Source organism: Pelodiscus sinensis, chromosome 3, assembly GCF_052426305.1.
Source record: "Pelodiscus sinensis isolate ZL-2025 chromosome 3, ASM5242630v1, whole genome shotgun sequence".
NCBI lineage: Eukaryota > Metazoa > Chordata > Testudines > Trionychidae > Pelodiscus > Pelodiscus sinensis.
The window spans coordinates 125,536,146-125,558,058 of record NC_143054.1 but is presented as its reverse complement, the minus strand read 5'-3'; the positions used below and the strand labels follow the sequence as shown (position 1 = coordinate 125,558,058).

The window sequence follows — 21,913 nt, the reverse complement described above, 5'->3', positions numbered from 1 at the left end:
AGGTCCGCCACAGAATGGCCAAATAAGAATGAAGGGCTCAGCTAAGTTGTATCTATTCTAGCTCAGTGATTCAACTACTAGCAAACCCTCTCCTCTCCGTTACACTAAAAAACACGCTATACAAAAGTTACTATTTACATTCTGCTCCAATGAGGTATTTGAAACAAGTGTATTGCATAGGATCATTTATTTATCTAGTAGTGAAATGGAGCTTTGGTGTTAGGCCAAATGAAGACAGCAGCTCATTGAAAAACAGTTTTGTTTGGCTGAGTTTAAGAAACCCAACAGCTTCTGAAAAGTTAGAAACATAGGCTAAGAAATAGCATGTTATGCTGTGATCATGTTTTTTACAGCCAGGCTGTAATCTCTTAACAAATTTTACAAAAGGAAATACTGTACTCCATCTCCTCAACTTCCAGTAAGCATAACTGTACAGAGTAGGAAGGTCATGTGTAAATTTATTTATTTAAATAAAGAAAAGGAATTATTTTTCCAGAGAAAGCACGTTCATATTTGAATTGAAAGATGTGCACCAAGACCTTTTTAAATATATTTTGAAACCTGAGCATGAATCACTCTGGAAACATAATACAGTGTGTTTGTTTAAAAATGTAGCATTGCTACTGTGTAAAGTAACTGGCATAATAATGATCTAGGGTTATTTAAAGTGTCATAACCCTTTTTCCTCCTACGATTGTATGACCAGTTGTAAAAGAACAGGATAAATGTGTATAAAGACTTCCGAAATAAATCATGACAGACAACTCCAATGGGGCGTGACAGAATGACTGATGATTTAATGCTTCTTGAAGTGTTTGGTTTCCTTCCACAGGGCATGGTTTTAAAAATAAACAAAACAAGGTAAAATAAATTAATTTATGTACACTTTACATACACTCTGTGTCACGTGGAGCTTGCAGCAACAGTAACAGAAATTGTTACAAAATAGAAAGTTACATGGCTGTTGCAGGTATCCAATGACCTGCAACTTACAACAGTGTCATCCTGAGAGTTGTTAACATAGTGATCAAGTAAACATACTTAGAAGCATTTACGGTGGACAATGGATGGGCCAGCTTCATCGTATTCCTGTTTTGTGATCCACATCTGCTGGAAGGTAGACAGGGAAGCCAGGATAGAGCCACCAATCCAGACAGAGTACTTACGCTCAGGTGGTGCAATGATCTACAAGAGTAAGCAGAGCTCTGATCAGTAAACAGACCACACATGGTCACAGAAAACAGGGGAAACATTTTATGAATTACTACACTTTCAGTAGGACAAAGTGAGATAGAACAGCATTTGCCAAAGAGGGAGGGTCAGATGCACTCACATTCAAACTGATAGTCTGCAAAGTGCTTAGGGTTCTCTCTCATTCAACTGTAAGAGTCAATAATCCATAGTCAAATGTACCTTGATCTTCATGGTGCTTGGAGCCAGAGCTGTGATCTCCTTCTGCATGCGGTCAGCAATACCAGGGTACATGGTGGTACCACCAGACATGACATTGTTAGCATACAGGTCCTTCCTGATATCAATATCACACTTCATGATGCTGTTGTAAGTTGTCTCATGAATACCAGCAGATTCCATACCTGGGGACAAGAGAAGGTAAGGAATGCAGGGGTAAGTACTGGGGAATTCACACTGAAGGGGAGGATTTCTCTGGGGAAAGAGAGGGTTATATACCAATGAAGGATGGCTGGAAGAGGGTCTCTGGGCAACGGAAACGTTCATTGCCAATAGTGATGACCTGCCCATCAGGCAATTCATAGCTCTTTTCCAGGGAGGAGGAAGAAGCTGCAGTTGCCATCTCATTCTCGAAGTCCAGAGCCACATAGCACAGCTTCTCCTTGATGTCGCGCACAATCTCACGCTCAGCTGTTACAGGGGAAAACAAGGCTTTAGAAGGCTGCAGCAGAAGAACAAGGCACACAGCAGCACAATCAGAGGTTCAGGGTAACTCTAAAAGAGGGTGTGTGTGTGTGTGTGTGTTTTCTGGCCCTGGGGGACAGCATGTGGAGTCAATCTGAACGGGGGGAACAAACCACAGTCCTTGAATTTCAACATAGAACAGAAACAGATCCCGGGGCTTTAGATTAAATCTGTCAAACAGGATCAGCTTGAGTAAACGCCCATCAGGTCTGCCAGGCTCAGGCTGGGTGTATTAAGCACAAGCCAATTAAGTGATAATTAGTGCCCATTGCACTAGGTAGTGACAAGGTGTCACTGGTCACAAAGGAGTGCATGTCTGTAGGGTTCGGCCAGCCCCATGGATGTTAGTCAGGTGGGACAGTGACCACTGTGTGCTGCTGATCAGTGGAGAAGGTGGACGGGTGGGTCCCACTTACCAGTGGTGACGAAAGAGTAGCCACGCTCTGTCAGGATCTTCATCAGGTAGTCAGTGAGGTCCCGACCAGCCAGGTCCAAGCGCATGATGGCATGTGGCAGAGCATACCCCTCATAGATGGGCACGTTGTGTGTGACACCATCACCAGAGTCCAGCACAATACCTAGGAGGGGGTGGGAGAGTGAGTGAGACAGAGCACCTGCCTAGGTGGACACACAGCACAGCTGGAGAAATGGTCAGTCACACAAGGTGCTGTTAGGGGCTCTGAGGAGACCTATTACCCTCACTCACCAGTGGTACGGCCAGAGGCATACAGGGACAGCACAGCCTGGATGGCCACGTACATGGCAGGCACGTTGAAGGTCTCAAACATGATCTGAGTCATCTTTTCACGGTTGGCCTTAGGGTTGAGGGGGGCCTCAGTGAGCAGGGTGGGGTGTTCCTCAGGGGCCACACGCAGCTCATTGTAGAAGGTGTGGTGCCAGATCTTCTCCATGTCATCCCAGTTGGTGATGATGCCATGTTCAATGGGGTACTTCAGGGTCAGGATACCTCTCTTGCTCTGAGCTTCATCCCCCACATAGGAGTCTTTCTGACCCATACCCACCATGACACCCTAGAGAAGAATACAAAGGGGACAAGAGATTTAACATCTCTCCAAGGCAGGAATGAGAGAGAAAAATCTCCCATGCTATTCCTGCTGGGGAGCAACAGCCAGCTCAGGACAGAAGAGGAGCAAGCTCCCAGGGCACAGGTAGGGCAAATCCATCCCACTGTAAGAGCAGCTGTTGCAATCCAGGTGTGCTTGCATGGAGCAAAGAGCACACTCACAGGGCTCAGATGGCTTTTAGGTAGTGTCATTATGGGAGGAAGGGGACACAGCTGGTGTGACAGCAGGCAATTGTAGCATAGCTAGTATATAATTTACTCAGTCCCATTATGAAGGTGGGGGTCAGCCACTCCCAAGTGATTAGGGACTTTCCCCAGATAGCAAGGAGTCCCCCAGAGAATGTTTTTTAAGTGCTACCTCTGTGAAGCTACAGTCACGGAAGGGCTAGAGGACAGAGCATTGTACCTGATGGCGAGGGCGGCCCACGATGGAAGGGAACACGGCCCTGGGAGCATCATCCCCTGCGAAGCCAGCTTTCACCAGGCCAGAGCCATTGTCGCATACGAGCGCGGTAGTTTCATCCTCATCACACATGTTGTCGGCTTTCTGGGTAACGACAAGGAAAGCAAACCACGATAAGAGCCAAAAAGATACAGAGGAACAAAGCAGCACTCTCACCACTTGCAAACCAATCTCCCTGAGGAGCTGGGTTCTCCCCTCCCACAGAAGGTGAGAGATGAAGGGGGCTATGGCTTCAGAGCCAAAGCCAATGGACAAGTCACAGGGTTTGATTTAAAAAAAAAAAAAAACCCACAAAAAACTTGAAAGTGGTTAATAAAAAAATAAATAAATCACATTTTAAGCCCAAAGTAGATCCAGCCTCCCCCAAATTTAGAACTCTATTTAAAATCTCTATTTCACACAGTATGGGTAACAGGAAATTGTAAATTAGCTCAAAGAATGAATCCAACACATCCTCAGTAAACTGCATTCACTATTACTTGCTTCTCATTGTACCATGTTTAGAAATTGTCACCATGTAATCTGATAGTTTTAATATATATACACATGTCGAAACATACTGTAATTATATATGGAGGGAGGAGGGTAAAAATTGCAATCCCATCATCAGCTCAAATGGATTTAAAAATCTCCTCAACCTCAAACGAGTTGAAATAGCTCCTAGCTCCCAAGAGTATCTAGGAGAAATAATTGTGACTGTTTATCAGGGGACCAATAATAAGCCACAGCTCTAAAACAAAAGTCAAGAACTTTGATTCAACAGTGTAGCAAAAACTGGAAAGGAAGAGAAAGGAGAGGAAGCTTTCAAAATGACTGTTGGATAGTTATTTAAGGATTTTAAAAGTTTGGCGCAACAGACGCGCTGGTTTCAGTGGACTGGAATTTAGAAGATGCGATGTAACAATAATCCAAGCGCGGAATAGTAAAGCCAGACTGTGCTTCCACTTCCAATCGGACTTCCCCCTTCTCTGGGCTACAAGGACTGGCTCCTCAAGCGCCACTTCACTCCCTTTTTCATTATGAGCAATGCAGTAGGAAGGCGCTAGGGAGGGTTTCCTAGCTGCTATCAGCCTAATCTCTCCCCGCTCACAGCCCGCTCCGTTCCCGGGCGGCGCGGCCAAGCAGATCGGCCGCAGTCCAGAGACGAGCCAGTTTCTCGTTGCCTTGCGAACAATCCGGACTGGTGCCCACGCGTGTAGACGCGATTCCCCGCCCTTCCCCCTCCCCCCCCCGGCAGGCACGAGGCCTGCCCCGCGAGCCAGCCCAGCCCGCTCCCGCCTCCAGGGGCTGGCGCTTTGGCTGCTCCCCAGCCGCTGTTTAGTCTCGGCTCCCGGCCGGGCGCTTGGCGGGGCTTTGCAGGGCCCGGCTCACCTCGGGTGGCTCCTGGCTCTCCGCTCCGGTTCAGGCCCCTCTGCTCCTTGCAGCTCTCCAGCTCGGTGGGCTGCCCGGGCCCGGCAGGTCTTTATAGAGCCGCCGCCGCCGCCCCCTCCCCCGCCGGCCGCAGGAATGTCGCCCCGGCCGTCTCCATATTTGGGTGTTGGGCAGCGAGCGAGCCCGGCCCGGCCGGAGCCCCCGGGCTCCCTGCGCTGCCGCGGGGCTGCCCAAAGAAGGAGCTTCTGGCCCGGGCCCAGCGACCAGAGGCCGGGCCGTATAAGGAGTGTCTGCCGGGCCCCCGCCGCGGGCCGGAGGAAGGGGCCGGGAGGGCTCGTGTCCGAAATAATCCCGACCCCACGATGCCCATAAAGGAGAAAGCAGCGGGGCTGCCAGGTGGGAGCCCCGGCCCGGCCGCAGGTTCGGGGGCCGGAGGGTGGGGGGCGAGTCTGGGGACCCCGCTGACAGCTGGGTGGGGGGCGAGCGGCCTTGTGCCGCGGGGGGGGGGCAGGAGCTAAGCGGCAGGTCGCGCTGTGGGGCCTTGGGACCCGCTCCCCCAGGGGGCCCTGCCTGGCGCACTTCACCTCCCGTGCTCGGTTTTCCAAGGGGACCTACACACTTTACTCCCTGTCCCTAAGGCGCAGAGGCGGAGCGAGCCAGGTAGGTTTGTGTAGGGTCTCTCAAACGGACAGTTTGTGAGACACACACACAGCTCCGTGTTGTTGCCTCTTACGCTCTCCCTCCCAGGAGAAAGGTCTGTTGCAAGGGGGGTTTTGTTTTAATCACGGCAGATTTTTGTGGCTAAAAAATTAAATGGTACAGCAGCATCTTCTTCTAACTCAAAATGCCTGCAAAATCAGTTTTATATATAGAGGATGATAAAGATCCACCTTATGGCTAGTTGCCAGAATAGGTTGGACAGCTCCCATGCACAGTAGTTTATGCTATTTATACCACTGATACACCCAGATATATATATTTTTTAATTCTCAAGGGATACGAATCTACTTATGGTTATGTAGAGGTTTTATGGGCATTTTGGGGTGAGGATGGGTGGAAGTACAGTTGGTAGTTGTCCAACTTCTGTTAGGCTAGGAAGCACAGCATTTGCTAATGGAGAGAATTGGACTAAATGGATAGCTTAACAGGATGGGAAGGACAGCTGTGGTGCCAAAAGTTAGTGAAAGAGAAAAGCAGCCTCATTTAAGAGCAATGGTAACTAACATCTGCTTTTCTAAAGCACACAATGTACACACATGCTAGAAGGTATTAGTATGCTCAAACAGATGTTTGCTTTATTGAAAAGTAAGATAGAAGTGTCCTGATTTGTTGCCCATCATAAAATATCTTATTGGCTATTTATCTGTAAATTGAGGAAGAGGGAACTGTTCCTACATTTCATACTGATTGATAGTTTCAGCATTCAGCAAGGTGTAGTGTATGTATATAATTAACAAAAGCCTCTTCATGGCCACAAGTTATTGACAAGGAGTGGTTTTTAGGTTTCTTGAGAAATGCTTGTAATTAAAGGTAGGGATCACAGAACAGTATTGTTTAAATATCCATTCAATTCTTTGCCAAATTAGGTAGTGTCAAATCTTCCTCTAAAAACAGGAATTCTATTAATCACAACAAAGACTAGATTTAAATGGGGGGAAACCCACATTTTATAAAGAAACAGGTTACATGTAGCTAAGAAGGGGAGTTAGCACAGAGGAGATTAAAAAACTGAAGAGGAAACAGATTCTGATGTACTTATGGGCTGCGATTAGACTGGCAAGATTTTGCGCAAAAGCATCTGCTTTTGCGCAAAAACTTGCCAGCTGTCTACACTGGCTGCTTGATTTTGCGCAAGAGCACTGACGGTCTACTGTCCGAAATCAGTGCTTCTTGCGCAAATGCTTTGACATTCCTGTTCATTGGCAAAAGGGCCAGTGTAGACAGCTAAAAACTGTTTTGTGCAAAAAAGCCCAGATGGCGAAAATGGAGATCGGGGCTTTCTTGCGCAAAACCGCGTCTAGATTGGCACGGATGCTTTTCTGCAAAAAGTGCTTTTGCGCAAAAGCGTCTGTGCCAATCTAGACGCTCTTTTTCGCAAATGCTTTTAACGGAAAAACTTTTCCATTAAAAGCATTTGTGGAAAATCATGCCAGTCTAGATGCAGCTATGCTGAATGCTCCTCTCATGCTTCCATTTAATTGGGAGCTGGGTACAGCCCCCAAGGCTCAGGCCCCCCGCCAACATTTGGGGGGCCCGTGCTGATGCTCCGGCCCCTCTGCCACAAAAAATGTAGTAGCTTGGGCCTCCCTAGGCTCTGGTATGCAAGGAGAATGTGGGGGGTGTCTCTCATATCAGCCGGGGGCCATGTCAGTGAGGACTGTTTGTTTTGCTTCTCCCTTGTGTGCAGCCCCCAACTGATTTTCCTGTGGGTCAGTAGCCCCCAACCCAAAAAGTTTCCCCACCCCAAACCTATAAGATCTGACGTTACATTTAAAACTGTTTAATGAGCTCTTTAAAGCATAGATTTAATCGGATCTGATTTGAAGATGTATATGAAAAAGCAATGAATAGGGTAATAGTGGATGCCTGTTAAAAACAAAAACCTTTGAAGAGATCCTGGTCCTGGGAAAAATTATTCCAGTGACTATTTCTAATACCAGAAGAAGGCTGATGTAGATTTTACCACTAGCTGTTGGATCATGCTGCACTCCAACTGCACTTATGAACTATACCCATTATTGACCTGCTGTGTTCTGATTGGCTTAGAATATAGGCTTGATGTGTGACTCAGAATAGCTCATCCATAAGAGTTTTAAAAAGGTATATTAGTCTTACCCATGAGCTGCCTCTGATTGGAAGAAACTACTCCATTGTTAAATAAGGAGAATTAACTATTCATCTAGCCCGGCTCTGAGTAAGCAGAGATTCCATTTGGCACAGGTGAAAGTCTCTCATTAGAAATTCCTGCTACAATTAGAAGAAAAATTAGGTAAACAAGATGGAGAGCATGTTTGGACTAAGTAGTAGTTAGGTTAGGAGTGGCTAAAGAAAAATCTTTCTGGAAAAAAAAACTACTAAAATATTGGGGAGAGAAAGAAGTGCTGCTAGGAAAAGTTTCTGTGCTACCAGGAACCATTATGAAGAAGGCATTTTCTGCAGTTGGATTTCCCCAGTTACGAGGCAGAACAGCAAGGCTTACCATGGGATCGGTGACTTTTTCTCTTCTCTAACATTTAATCCCTGCAACTCCTACTCTGGCAGCTCTCCCCTTCACCTCTGGCTGCACCCTGTGTCTTTTTGCTGCCGCTTTCTATTTCCACTTCCTACTATGCCATGCTATTGTCTTAAAGCGGGCTCCGGGAAAAAAATATTTTTTCTGCATTTTTTTCTTTCGTTCTTCCCAAACTCTGTTGCCTAAAATTGAACATAAATAAATTCACCATAAAGAGAAATCACCTTTCCTAAGGATTTTAAGGTATTACAGAGATTGGATATTAAAGATACTCAGCAGCAGATTAAAGTACAGATTAGTTATTTCATCAGAGATGTATTTGTACGCCAGCTATCCATATATAGTGGCACAAACCCTGCTTAAAATTAATAGTGGAAGCATTGTCGGTGACCTTTTAATGTAAGTTTTGAAAAAAATCATGGACGTACATCAATTTTATTCCTACAATAAATCTCATGGATTCTCAAAGTGATGCTATAGCTAAGTATGATAACAGCAATTCAATACAAATGCCTGGTGGAAATATTAATTTTTTACATAAATGGCCATTTTTATTACATACATTTTCTGGGATTAAAACAGATAGGCACAAGGGGCTAACCCATTTTTTTTTTTTTTTTGAGTGCTCAGCCAACTACAGCAACAAGTCAGTTCAAATTCTAGCAATAAGAGCAGGGCAAGAATAAGACTGATCTCTGTAGTGGAAGGTCATTTCTTCTGCTTGTTTTGACACAAAAGTCACAACTTTCCACCCATTTCCACTATTCTTAAACTGTGGGGCTGTATCTAGACTGGCAAGTTTTTCCGCAAAAGCAGAAAAACTTGCCAGCTGTCTACACTGGCCGCTTGAATTTCCGCAAGAACACTGACATCTCATGTAAGATTGTCAGTGTTCTTGCGGAAATCCTATGCTGCTCCCGTTCGGGCAAAAGCCGTCTTGCGCAAATGCCAGTGTAAACAACGCGGTATTGTTTTGCGCAAAAAAGCCCCGATGGCGAAAATGGCGATTGGGGCTTTCTTGCACAAAACCTCATCTAGATTGGCACGGACACTTTTCCGCAAAAAGTGCTTTTGTGGAAAAGCGTCCGTGCCAATCTAGATGCTCTTTTCCGCAAATGCTTTTAATGGAAAAACTTTTCCGTTAAAAGCATTTGTGGAAAATCATGCCAGTCTAGACGTAGCCTGGATGTTTGATATTAAAATTAATGATTTCTACCCTATAAGGAAAAACATTTAATATGTTGTTTAATTATAACATTCATGTAAAGCTCCCTCAACCCCATTTGAGAACGTTTCCCCCCTATTTCATTTAACCACACTAACTGAAAACTTTTTTTTGCAAGAACAGGTAGTCTGGTATGGTAACGTATGGTAACTGTTCCCCTTTATTGCAACATTTTTAGATCTGTTATGGAGCAAAGTAGGATACCCATGACATTCATATGCAGTGGTAAATGAAGACATCTGTGCCACTTTTTGAAAGAACCCTATTCTATCAGAGAAAAGTTCACCATAAAGCTTTTTGTAATTTTGTTTTGACCGTCAGAAAAGCTTGTAAATAGAAACAAAATACCAAACTGTGCAACACTTTAATATACACATTGGACCCTATCTCCCCTAATGGAAGCAGATCAACAGAAATCAGTGAGAATACTGACTGCATAGAATGACCAAGCATATGCAAAAGGACAATAACCCAATAATCCTGAGTTTTTTATATTTTATACTGGTGCAAACATATTTAACATTCCTAATATCACAATGCTTGAATAAGTTTTTTAGTTTGAGTATGGAAGTTAAGGTTCTTGGGTTTTTTGAATTTACTGCCTACTAGTGATTTAGAGATCCTAAGACAAAAGATACTCTTACCAATGCAAAGTACAGTAATTCTTCATTTAACACTATAGCTATGTTTCAGAAAATGATCGTGTTAAGTGAAAACATGTTATGTGGGGTCAATTTTCCCATTGAAAATAATGGAAAAGATGGGGGTTGCGTTTCAGGCAGTGGTATCTGTTGGGACCGGGACACAAGGTTGGAGAGAGAAAGAGGACTGGGTTACAGCAAGGAGGGGAGGTGTTTGGCTCTGGGGAAGGGAAGAGAAGAGGGGAGAGGGATTGGGTTGGGAGTATGCCTCTGTGATGGGTCTGCAAGGACCCGCACTGCGTCCGGCGAGGGTCGCCGGGGAACGGTGCAGCGAGTGGCAAACCCTCCGCGACTTTGCAGGGAGGTGGGGGAAGCCCTGCGCAGCCGCCGGCAATGGGTCGGCTGGGGAAGCCCAGCCGCCAGCCTGCAAGCAGGGGCGGAGGAGAGGGGGCAAGGCGTCCAGTGAGGGGGAGTCAATGGGGAACAGTGCGGCGCTTTACAGGGAAGCGGGGGAAGCCCCATGCAGCCGCTGGCAATGGGCCGGCTGGGGAAATCATGTTATTCCAAGGATGGTCGTGTAATTCAAAAAACGTCCCCTAAAAAAAATTGTGCTATTGCGAAAACATGTTAAGCAGGCACGTGTTAAATGAGGAATTACTGTACCTTCTACATCAGCATTAGACCAAATAATCGTAAAATTACACTGATCATTTGTTGAGGACAGAGTATGCTCTGTGCTTTACAGGACAATAAATTTATCTGCAGGGACTTATAGTTTAATTATATACTGACTTTCTGCAAAACAATGATTAAATAACCCTTTATTTGGAGTAGACCCAAGGCTAACAAATCTATAGTTAAACTTTAGCAAATCTGTCTTCTTGACTCAGTGGAATAGCTAATGAGAAGTTTCCCTTAGCATACTCTGCATTAAGACTGGGTACAAGTGATTAGACTGTAGTGTACAAAGATGAGTTGGAGGGGAGGAAGGTGAGACATCCCATTAGTACATTCAAGGCTTGACCAGAAATGTCCTCATTACTAGAACTTCAAGCTAATTTTAACACAGCCAAAGACCAGGAGAAGGAGATCCCTACAAAGAGTGCCAGTCATTTGATATACCATTTCCCTTCTGCTAAATGTATAGTTTTTATTTTGTTTTAAATAATTTGAAATCTCATTTCTATTTAAAACTGTGTTTTACACCAGTAACTAATATTCCAACACTTTGAATTATTCCCTTTTGTAAAGTCAAAGCTATAAATTATACCCATGGCTCTCTTAGCCATGTAATACTGTAGAAACAGGTGAGGTTTAATTCAGTGTTGACTTTTTACAAGGTTGCTAATGAGTATCTTTTCCATATTAGTTAGAACAGCTCTAGATAAGTCTATTCTTCCAAACATGTTCAGCCTTTCAGCCCTGAGCACTGTATTAGCACACGAAGGAGGAGAAGCAATGGCACGATAGCTGTGCTTTTTAAACTAGAAACTGGATTCTCTTCAACTGATTTAACTTATGACCTTCTCAGCTGTTGGATCAAGTTGTTTTAGCAGGCACTTAGCCAGGGCAAGTAGAGCATAAGGCTAGGCAAGTTGTTCTGCATTCAATCTCTGGACGTTAAAACTATTTGTAAAAGATAGGCTCCTCCTGCGATCTGACTGTTGAAAGCAATTTTTATGATTTTAACCTGTTACTTCAGTAAGGAAACCATTAGAATTTAAGAGTTGCATGGACTTTTTAAAAGCATAGTGTCAGAGATAAGTGAACTGGGGTAAGTTGGCATCCACGAGTAAAGAATGAGTCTTCGAGTAAGGAAGGTCTTCCTGGATTCTCACTTTGGTAACTGCTTTCTAGGTTTCCAGTGAGCTTAGGTTATAGGCGTGTATTGTCAATTACTGTATATTTTGCATGTCATTCTCATTGTTTTAAAAATGTAAAAATCGATAGATAACTTTTGTATTTGTAACCATCTAAAGTTACTCTTGATTTGTTGAAAACTTATGTGAAAACCTGCTTTCAATCACAAGTTAAAAGACCAATTTATTTGGTAGGCTAGGGGACTTTGAATTGGGAGATTTGGGGTCTATTTCTGTCTGCCACTGACACAGGGAGTGACCTTGTGCAAGTCACTTATCCTTTCTGTGCCAGTTTCCTTTTCTGTAAATGGGGATAACTTACCCCTCCATGTATTGCGTGGATCTCTTTAGATAGAAAGTACTGCATCAATGCAAAGTTTTAGTTCAAACACCTAATTTCTAAACAGAGTACTTTATACAAGCAAGGATTTCATTTCTTAATTCAAAAAGTTATGTATTCAGCCATCATTTAACATTTCTTGTATTTTTTTCCGCATTATATACTCCCAGGGAGAAATTCTGGCCCCAGTGAAGTCAAAGGCAAATATCCTATGGTCTTCAATCAGGCCAGGATTTTACCCCTAAGGTATGTGCCTCTAGAGTTAAGGGTTCCTGCATACTAGACAAAAGTATAGAACAAACGTGAAACCAAAAGAGGCACAGAAATAAAAATCAACCATGCATATTTAGTCATCGAGAGAGTGATTTTCCCAGAGAAAAATCAATAGACAATTGTATTGTAAGGACTGCTAATTTCCAAAGCTAAACACATTATATAAACTTTATTACAAAGATTTAACAAAGTACGTACAAAATGTAAAAATGTTTATATTGCTTAAATTCAGTTCTTTAGAAATTTCTGCTTTAATTCAGTTCTTTAAAAATGTTAATCTTCATGCTTGTCCTTGAACAAAGTATTCATAGTTTGCTTTTAGCACAAATTCAAAATAAGGATTAGATTTCAAATTGCCAAGTTCCTCTGCTTGCAGCAAGTCCTTCACCTCTGGTAAATATTCACCGAGTTGAACTCCTACAACACAAATAAACTTGCATTATAGAAATTGTAATTTATATAACTACATATACAATTATAACTGTAATTGTATACAATTTAAAAAGGATATTTGCTGCCAATGGAAACATCTGTACTTGCATTTCAGTTCTAGCGTCATTTATTTGGAATTGTAAAGACTCTTAATTCCAGTTTACCTACTGTGTCATGCAGTGCAACAACTCTATAAAGCGTGCTGCAAAACTGAATCCATTGTTTAAAGGTTATTATATTCCCCTTCATAATTTCACCATTTTCATATTTTACATTTTAATTCCCTGCCTCTGCCATTACAATAATCTGAAACGTGAACTCCACAAAGTACTTGTTTAACAAATCCAAAACTAAGATGAATCATACTTTATGATCATGTAAAATGCAGTGAATACTGCAATACGTGGGTTTAAAAATGCAAAATAGTTAAAAATGTTTTGAAGAAACACACTTCCATATTTATAACCTGTAAGCTTCTCATATTTGACAATATAGCTTTTTAAAATTGTGAACATTGTAGTTGAAGGTTGAGTTTCTATTTTAATCTCTTTTAATTGCTTATACAGCTTCCCCAAAACATTCCTTTTCAGTTTTGATACTGCTTAGCTGATCTGAACTCAAGGCTTTTTGTATTCGTTTTGTAGACGTTTGAGTTAAACCAGTTAAGCCATTCTGAATTACAGTCCTGGCATCTTAACATTCCTCCTGTGCCACAGGGAATTTTCACTCTGGTGGTGGTGTTCCATTGTATAACAATGAATTACTAAAAAAAACCACTATCTTCATGCAAAACAGGTGTTATTTGGAAGCTCCAAGACAACAAATAACTGTTTTGTCAAGTCGCTAATACTACAAAAGTGCTAGAGTAGGTGTCACATTTTTATCTCATGAATTACTGATGCAATTTATTAATTTCTTTTACATGTTTGTACTGTTTTTTTCTAGACAATAACAGCTGTTTATTTTGTTAAGTGTGTTTTAAAACAAGATTTACATACAGTAATTTGAAAAAGTATTCTTTACATGTAACAAAAAGTACCTTCTTTCAATAGCTTCTGTAATATTTTCACAAATATACTGTCTTTAGATGCTTCAATTGGATCATCTTTACCTTCTGAACTAGACCAACTGCAAGTCAGAAAGTATAATATAAATTAAATTGTAAAACTGCTTAAAAATGAAATCAAATATGAAAACAAGATGATTAAAAACCTGATGTTAAAAAAGATTATTCAGTTTTCTTCTAATAGACCTGCATTCTAGTGTGCATTTCTGTAGTTAAAAGCTAGTATTCTTTGCCTCCTGATTATCTTATGTCATAATTTTAATAAAATTTTAGAAAGACAATCTAATGCAGCAGATAATGGGAATGCCTCCACACTGACTAAACGATAAGAGCAGAAAAAAAAGTTACTTGTTTCAATTAGAAAACTCATACCCACATGGGTAAATGATTCTAAGCAAGCTTGTATAAACAATTAATTATTACACAATCACCATTCTGACAAGAATTCTACATAAAAAGGCAAATTCTTCAGAGCACTGAAGCACATTTTTAAACAGGAAGCAAAGGAAGAACAAAATGTTGAGTGAAAGGTTTAAAACTGCAAGACCCCAAAGCAACACAAAATACGCATAGTTTCTGAGCTTTACAAGTCATAATATGTGATGGCATATGCTGAGTCATTCAAGGGAAAGGTCAGACTGCTGTTGAACCTCTAATTCAAGCCATTCTAAAGTGGTTGGCAGAAAAGGGGAAAAATTCTAATTTAAAATAACATTCCATGCTGTCAGCACTGGTTTTCAGTTGCTCAGGTTTCTTGTCCCCCATGTCAAGTGCTATGCAGCCTGGAGTTACGCTGGCTCAGCTAAGGGGCTATCAATGTGATGTAGATGTGTGTATTCCAGGCTGCAGCCTGAGCTTTGGGGCCCTTCACTTCACAGGGTACTAAAGTCCAGGCTCCAGTCCCAACCTGAACATCTACACTGCAATTAAACAGAACCTTTGCCTGTGCCACACAAACCTGAGACAGCTGGCACTAGCCAGCTGCAGGTTTTTAATTGTACTGTAGACATTCCCATTATTTCAGTCCTAAAACAGATATAAATACCTTGTGTAGCCACTGGGAAATGGATGGTTTGGTCAGTTCTGTGCCTGGTATCCAAATAGATACACTAACACCACCAAAAAGTAGCATCTAGCAAGAAACTGTTGCTCAAAGTCAATGGCAAAACTCTCACTCATGTCAAAGTCAGGATTTCACACATGGTTAAGAACATAAGAACAGCCATACTGGGTCAGACCAAAGGTCCATCTAGCCCAGTATCCTGACTGCTGATAGTAGCCAATGCCAAATGCCCCAGAGGGAGGGAACACAACAGGTAATCATCATGTGATCCCTCTCCTGTCATCCATTCCCAGACAAACAAAGGTTAGGGACACCATTTCTACCCATCCTAGATAATAGCCATTAATGTACCTAACCTCTTTTAATCTATCTAGTTCTTTTGAACCCTGTTAAAGTCCTAGTCTTCACCACATCCTCTGGCAAGGAGTTCCACAGGTTGACTGTGCACTGAGTGAAGAAAAACTCCCTTTTGTTTAAACCTGCTGCCTATTAATTGCATTTAGTGACCCCTAGTTTTTATATTGTAGAAATAAGTAAATAACTTTTTCTTAATTCACTTTTTCCACACCAGTCATGATTTTATAGACCTCTTATATTCCCCTAGTCTCCTCTTTTCTAAACTGAAAAGTCCAAGTCTTTTTAATCTCTCTTCATATGGCACCCATTCCAAACACCTACACTTCTGTTGCTCTTTTCTGAACCTTTTCCAGTGCCGATATATCTTTTTTGAGATGAGGTGATCACATCTGTACGTAGTATTCAAGATGTGGGTGTACCATGGTTTTATACAGAGGCAATAAGATACCCTGTCTTATTCTTTATCCCCTTTTTAAAGATTCCTAACATTCTATTTGCTTTTTTGACTGCTGCTGCACACTGAGTGGATGTTTTCAGAGAACTATCCACAATGACTCCAAGATCTCTCTTGAGTAGCTGTAGCTAAATTAGTCCCCATCATATTGTATGTATAACTGGAATTTTTTTTCCAATTTGCATTACTTTACATTTATCAACATTCAATTTCATTTGCCATTTTGTTGCCCAATCACTTAGTTTAGTGAGAGCTTTCTGAAGCTTTTTACAGTCTGCTTTGGTCTTACCTATCATCTGCAAATGTTGCCACCTCACTGTTTACCCCTCTCTCTAGATCAGGAGTGTGGAACCTTTTCTGTTTTGAGGGCCACTGACCCACAAAAAAATCAGTTGGGGGGCTGCACACAAGTGGGATGTGGAGGAAAAATCCAGTGACCCCCGACTGAGAAGGAGAAAGAAACTTCCCACATTCTCTTCATACGCCAGAGCCTATGGGGGCCTAGCCTAGCAGATTTTGTGCACTCCAGCCCCCAAGGTGGGGAGCAGGGGGCTGGAGCACCAGTGTGGGTTCCCCAATGCTTGGGGGGGTGAGACTTGGGGCAAAATTCAGGCAAGCCAAAGGCCACGTCTGGCCCCCAGCTCTAGATCATTTATAAATAAGTTGAATAGGACTGGTCCCAGGACAGACCCTTGGGTGACAGAACCTTGGTTTCTACTGGGGAGAAAAACAACCAAGTTTCATGTTACTCTCCTTTTCCCCTATCTTCTTCATTCCTTCTACAGAGACTGGAGTGGTGAGGAGAAAGAGAGAAATGAAATCCAGCATGGTTAGGATGTTTGCTAAGCATGCATAGCAAGTCTTGATATTGTAACAAAGAATCTAGTCACCATATATAGTAATCAAGTTAGGGAGTGTAACAAGCTCCACCCCTAAAAGCAGGTGTTGTCCCATGCCTAATGCAGCATTTTGCAGATGCTATGGCCACTACCTTCTTTGGAAAAAGGATTAGCCTCCTTGGCTGCAGAACCCTAGTGAACTGTGAACTGATCTAAACACTATTCCATCCCAACTGGTTTGCAGCACACATTGGCTAGCCAACGTGGATGGGGCCAAACCCAGAGCACGTTTACAATTTGTTCTAGTAGAGTTTAAATACCATTTCTGAACTCTAGTCTTGGTCCAGCATGGACAAGGCCTAAAAACTATTTGTGAAGGTTTTAAAGCAGGAATGGGGGGAAGGTGACTAATTAGTAACTATGCTGCATGCGTATTCCCACTTGTGGGATAAATGTCCCTGGCCATGCAAGCTTGGGGTTTTCTGGATATCACTACATTTTGGAAACTCCCCTTTAAGCAGGAGGGGCTTCAAATGTTCTTTAGCTCCTTTTGACTGCCAATGGTGCAGTGGGCATAGAATATGTTACTAAAAAAGAAAGAAAAAAAGTTAAATTTTTCCTTCTGTCCCTTTGGAGTGGGGTAGGATTATAGTTCGAAAAAACCTGACTGATTAGCATTTGAAAACCAGAAGGAAAGTGCTCATATGTCATTAACATTATCTAGAGAAGTGGCTCTCAACCTTTCCAGATTGTCTTCCTTTCAAGGAGGCTGATTCTTCAGCTTTCACCTCATTTAAAAGCTAACTGCTTACAAAAATCAGACAATAAAACATAAAAGGATCACTGCATGCTATTATTGAAAAATTGCTTACTTTCTTATTTTTACCATATCATTATAAAATAAATACATCAGAATATAAATCTTGTACTTGAATTTACAGTGTATAGTATATAGAGCAATCTAAACAAGACAGAGCTGTCCCATCCACAGGATGGTTCGGAGCAGCCACCTCAGGCTCCACGCTTTGGAGGGCCTTGTGGCAACCACCCCAACTGTCCTGCGACCGGGATGCTCCCCTATACAGATGGGGCCCAGGGTGGCCTGGGGGAATTACCTGGGGAGTGGGAAGGCTGGCACAGGGCAGCAGCAGGAGTCCTCTCCCCCTCCCAGCTTTCACCACAGCAGCAGGAGTCGTGAGTAGTGGAGTGACACAGCAGCCTGCTCTACCCTGCCATTTCCCAGCTGGGTGTCTCCATTTCACCATGGTGGGAAGCCAAGCCTTCTGGCCTGCTCCACTGCAGGGCTCTGGGGAGTTGAGTGAGCCAGGTCATTATGCTTCCCGCTGCCCTGGTGAATTGGAGTGGCCCAGCTGGGAGACAGTGACAAGGCAGAGCAGGCTACTGGGTTGCTCCGGTTCCAGTTGCTGCATTGAGGGCGGGGGGTGGAGGGGGCAACCTCTGCTGCCAGGCACCCTGTGTTAGGCCCCACTGTAATCACCCAGGTTGTATCTCTTGGGGTAGGAGACTTAAGAAAAGGGGTAGAGTGGAGGTGGGAGAGGGCAGAGCAGGAGTGGGAAGATAAAGAGTGTGGACAGCAGAATAGCAGGAGCAGAAAGAGGTGGGGCGAAGTAGAAGCGGGACTTGGGGGCAGAACAGGGGCAGAAAGAGGTGAGGAAGGGCCTGAGATAAGGGGGTTGCTCTGGGTACCACATCCCCCCAAGGATAGTCCTGCAAGTCACTGCATGAGAATTCAGTTTGCACTACCTTCACTATTGCTTTTTACGTAGCCTGCTGTAAAACTAAGCAGATATGTAGATGAGTAGAAGACCTCTGCATATCCCCCAGGAGTATACGTACTCCTGGTTGAGAACCACTGATCAAGGAATCTGTGAAAAGCAGAAGGGTTGCTCCAAACACTGGTGATGAGGGAAGCTCTTCAGATTCAGTCGATTTAGTCTAGCAAGGTGTGTCCAGCATTGACTTTGGAGATCTACTAGTCAAAGTGGCTCTACAGCTAGCTAGAACAACGTCTAGGTCCCTTGTCTCTTCCAGTGCCAATGATCCTGTTCTGTGGACTACAAAGTGAGAAACAACTTACCAAAGTGTTTGTGCTCAGCATAAGCAGAACCAAAGACCTTGGAGCTGTCCAAGTGATTCAAGTTCAGTGCTGAACAACCAACACTGCTGACTTTGAAGTAGGGATGTTAAAATTAGATGAATCAACTAATCGAACAACCGATGGAATTTCCATCGACTATTCAATTAGTCGACAAGTGCGCTTCTGCTGGGCTGTTGCTACATTTCAAACACAGAAGCGCTGCGCGGCGTTCCAACTTTGAAATGTACATGAGCCCCAGCGGTCCCCTGCTGGCCACAGGCTCCATGCCTTGCTTCTGCTTTGAAATATACAAGAGGTCCAATGGAGAGTCTTGTACATTTCAAAGGTGGAACTCAGCCACTGCGCTCCTGCCCCCTCTCACAAAGCTGGAGCTAGGGTGAACCAGCTTTTAAGCCGGCTCCCCCGCCCCCAGCATTTCCCTCCTTTCCCCCCCCACTCTGCTGCCTCTTTCTGATAGAGGCAGCAAGAGTGGGGGGGAGTGACTAGTTGCTTACATCCCTACTTTGAAGAATAATTTATTAAAACAGTTCTGTATCCAGCATAAGTGATCTGAAAGTCTCCAGCAGCTGTTTCAATGGACAGTGCTCTAGAATGGCGTTTTTCTACCTATTTTATTCTAAGGACCAACTTGCTGCCTTCAGAACATGTGACTAGTCATTGAGAAACTCTGTTCTAGAAGATCCCAAGCCTGGGAATCTGCTTATTCCACAAATTGAATATGCTGTTTGACTCAAAGAAGAAAATCCCGTTTCATAGCAATTCATCTCTCCCCACTTAGTAAAGGCAACCCCCCCCAAAAATACAACTATATGGTTTCTTGAATACCCCAAAAGTTTAAAATATTTGTAGACTAGCTAGAGGACTTAATGGATAAGCTATTACAGAATTATCTTTGTAAGTGATACTTCTCCCCTCTCCCTAAAAAAAGCATATTTTTCTCAACATACTTTTCAGAATCTATATTATACATACATACAATCTGAACACTCAAGCTAATATCAGAAGCTGGATGGTACAAAAATTACCATTAAGAAAAATCAATGCTATGAATAGAGAAAGTTGTACATTTCATGTACATTCAGTTAGGACCCACCTGTCTCTTTGGAGAGCTTTACACAGAATTTTTAGTTTAAGATCATTTACGTCCACTTCCTCCTCCTCCAATTTAAAAGAAAAAAAAGAGGAAAATTAATTAACTGTTGGGTTTTTATTTAAAAGACAAATAAAGGGTTTTTCCTAACCAGCACATCACAATCAGACTTGAGAGTTAACCTCAATGCTTTCATTACTCTTATTTACAAAAGAATAAATGGTAACCAGGGATGTGAATGTGTTTCCATGTATGGAGTTAACCGATGAGCCTGGGCTCATCAATTAATGTGCACGGTTACATGGAGCGCCTCGCCTCTTCCCCATTCCCCCTCTCCCCCCTCCCCACACACACACTCTGCCTCTGTATAAGAGGCAGTAGGACAGGGTCGGGAGAGGAAGGGTGAGCTAGTATGCACAGGAGCCACCTCCCACAAAGGTGCCTCCACCCCTTCTGCCCCCAGTATCAGAGGCATCTGCAGAGGGGAAGGAGCCCCCTCCTGCGTGTAAACGTGTAACTGCTGAAATTTTACATCAGCATACCAAGGTAACCCCATTCAATACTTATTTTCTCAAAAAACAGAAGTGCCAATGAGTTCAATGAGGTTTGCACCAAAATTAAGCACAGGAAGTCTTAACTTTTTTGGTAACTTGATTTAAAATCAATGATTTTTGGGGGGTGATTTAAATTGCCTAGATTTAAAAATCAATCCACCTTATCTCTGAATGCAAATCCCGTTTTAGGACACCATGGAATGGTGTGGCTCAGACTTCAACCATTGAAGGCTGCTTCTCTCCATCTTACAGCTGAGGCTATACATTTTTCCAACCCCATGCTTTCTATACATATTTATGTGTCTTTTAAAATCTAAGTTAGCTAATATGTTTGAAACCTTAGTATGACCAACACACACTAGCTAGGTGTATACCAGGACCAGATAACTATCGTATGTTAAAATACAGTTTACCCTATCCACATTAGGATTTTTAAATGGGTTAGCTGGTATGTCTTTAAAATACATGTTTACCCCAGTGCAGACAGACCTCTAGCAGAGACAGTAAGAGGCTTGGCATTAGACCTTTCTGCTCAGAGGATGATGCTGTAATCACAAAGGAACATTTGTTTCCCCCTTAGCCTTCTTGGGCATCTCAGCTATTTTAAATACCCCTCATAGGAGAAACTGAGAAATCTAGGCTAAGGGAATTCTGGAAGCAAGAATGTGAGCTAAGTCCTTGTGCTATCAACTTTATGTCAGTTAGCTGTCCCAGTCACACGCTAACAAGAATAATTAGGCAACCTATGTCTAGCCTCAACTTCTGCAGTTCCTCTTGTCAATCATGCTTGTCCAACAATGATAAAAATGAAATTCTAAGTTAGGCTGACTATGTCCACTCAGAAATTTTAGTTGAACTTATGCTTTTCCATTTGTAGTGTGTATTCTTACTTAGATACCTAAGCGTCTCTAATTTAAATAAAAGATCGTTTTAATTCTTATTTTCACAAAGGATGGAGGGAACCTGGAAAAAGGCAAAATGACAAGTGAAAGAAGAGAAGCAACAAAGTTCAGTAATCCCTTTAATGCTATTCTCTCCCAAAGTAATAGTATTTACACTTAGTTTTTATATAGCAGCCAAATCAGGATAGGTGTGTGAACCAACTTTTTTGTTAGAGTGGAGGAAAACTAAATCTGGGTCTATCAATACAATACACTGTCCCAAACATTAACATTCTTCTCTTCCCTTTGTTACATGCAATAATGTGCAAATATATGTAACAACTACACAAAATAAAAGCAAATGTTTTCTACATAACTTTTCACACAAAGCACAAATCAGAATTACAGTAAAACTCCATTAATCCGGCATCCAATGCTCCGGGACTCCTGATGGTCCGGCACCATCAGGAACCCGGAAGTGCTGGGGCAGCCGGACAGGCTTCCCCCATTCAGCTGCTGCTGAAACTGATCAGCAGCTGAATGGGGAAGCCGGGAGCAGAGCAGCTGGGGTGCTGCCGGGTTGGTCTCGTAGCGCTGCCCCTTGGGGCTGCGGGACCAACCCGGCAGCACCCCAG

At 42.9% G+C, this 21,913-nt stretch overlaps 2 protein-coding genes across 3 annotated transcripts in view; both read right to left on the bottom strand.

Moving 5' to 3' along the window:
- Positions 1-770: 770 nt before the first annotated feature.
- ACTA1 (actin alpha 1, skeletal muscle) lies at positions 771-5,013 on the bottom strand. Its single transcript, XM_075924728.2, has 7 exons — positions 4,854-5,013; positions 3,426-3,566; positions 2,642-2,966; positions 2,352-2,513; positions 1,690-1,881; positions 1,414-1,595; positions 771-1,185 (listed from the first exon to the last, which is right to left on the bottom strand). The coding sequence occupies exons 2-7, from the start codon at positions 3,552-3,554 to the stop codon at positions 1,042-1,044; spliced, it is 1,134 nt and encodes a 377-aa protein (XP_075780843.1). The 5' UTR covers positions 3,555-3,566; positions 4,854-5,013; the 3' UTR covers positions 771-1,041.
- Positions 5,014-12,577: 7,564 nt separating this feature from the next.
- The window catches only part of NUP133 (nucleoporin 133), a 55,374-nt gene continuing 46,038 nt past the window's right edge, over positions 12,578-21,913 (bottom strand). For both annotated transcript variants that reach the window (XM_075924725.2, XM_075924724.2), the window contains exons 24-26: positions 19,847-19,911; positions 13,895-13,983; positions 12,578-12,840 (exon numbers count right to left, since the gene is read on the bottom strand). In XM_075924725.2, coding sequence (XP_075780840.2) covers positions 12,704-12,840; positions 13,895-13,983; positions 19,847-19,911 — 291 coding nt within the window. In that variant the 3' untranslated portion in view covers positions 12,578-12,703. The remainder of the gene's footprint in view (positions 12,841-13,894; positions 13,984-19,846; positions 19,912-21,913) is intronic.

Excerpts from the sequence above, each read along its gene's own strand:
- ACTA1 (XM_075924728.2), bottom strand. The coding sequence starts at position 3,554 with ATGTGTGATGAGGATGAAACTACCGCGCTCGTATGCGACAATGGCTCT. Across the intron at positions 2,967-3,425 it reads TGGGCCGCCCTCGCCATCAG|GGTGTCATGGTGGGTATGGG; the intron begins GTACAATGCTCT and ends ATTCTTCTCTAG. Across the intron at positions 1,186-1,413 it reads CAAGCACCATGAAGATCAAG|ATCATTGCACCACCTGAGCG; the intron begins GTACATTTGACT and ends TTACTCTTGTAG.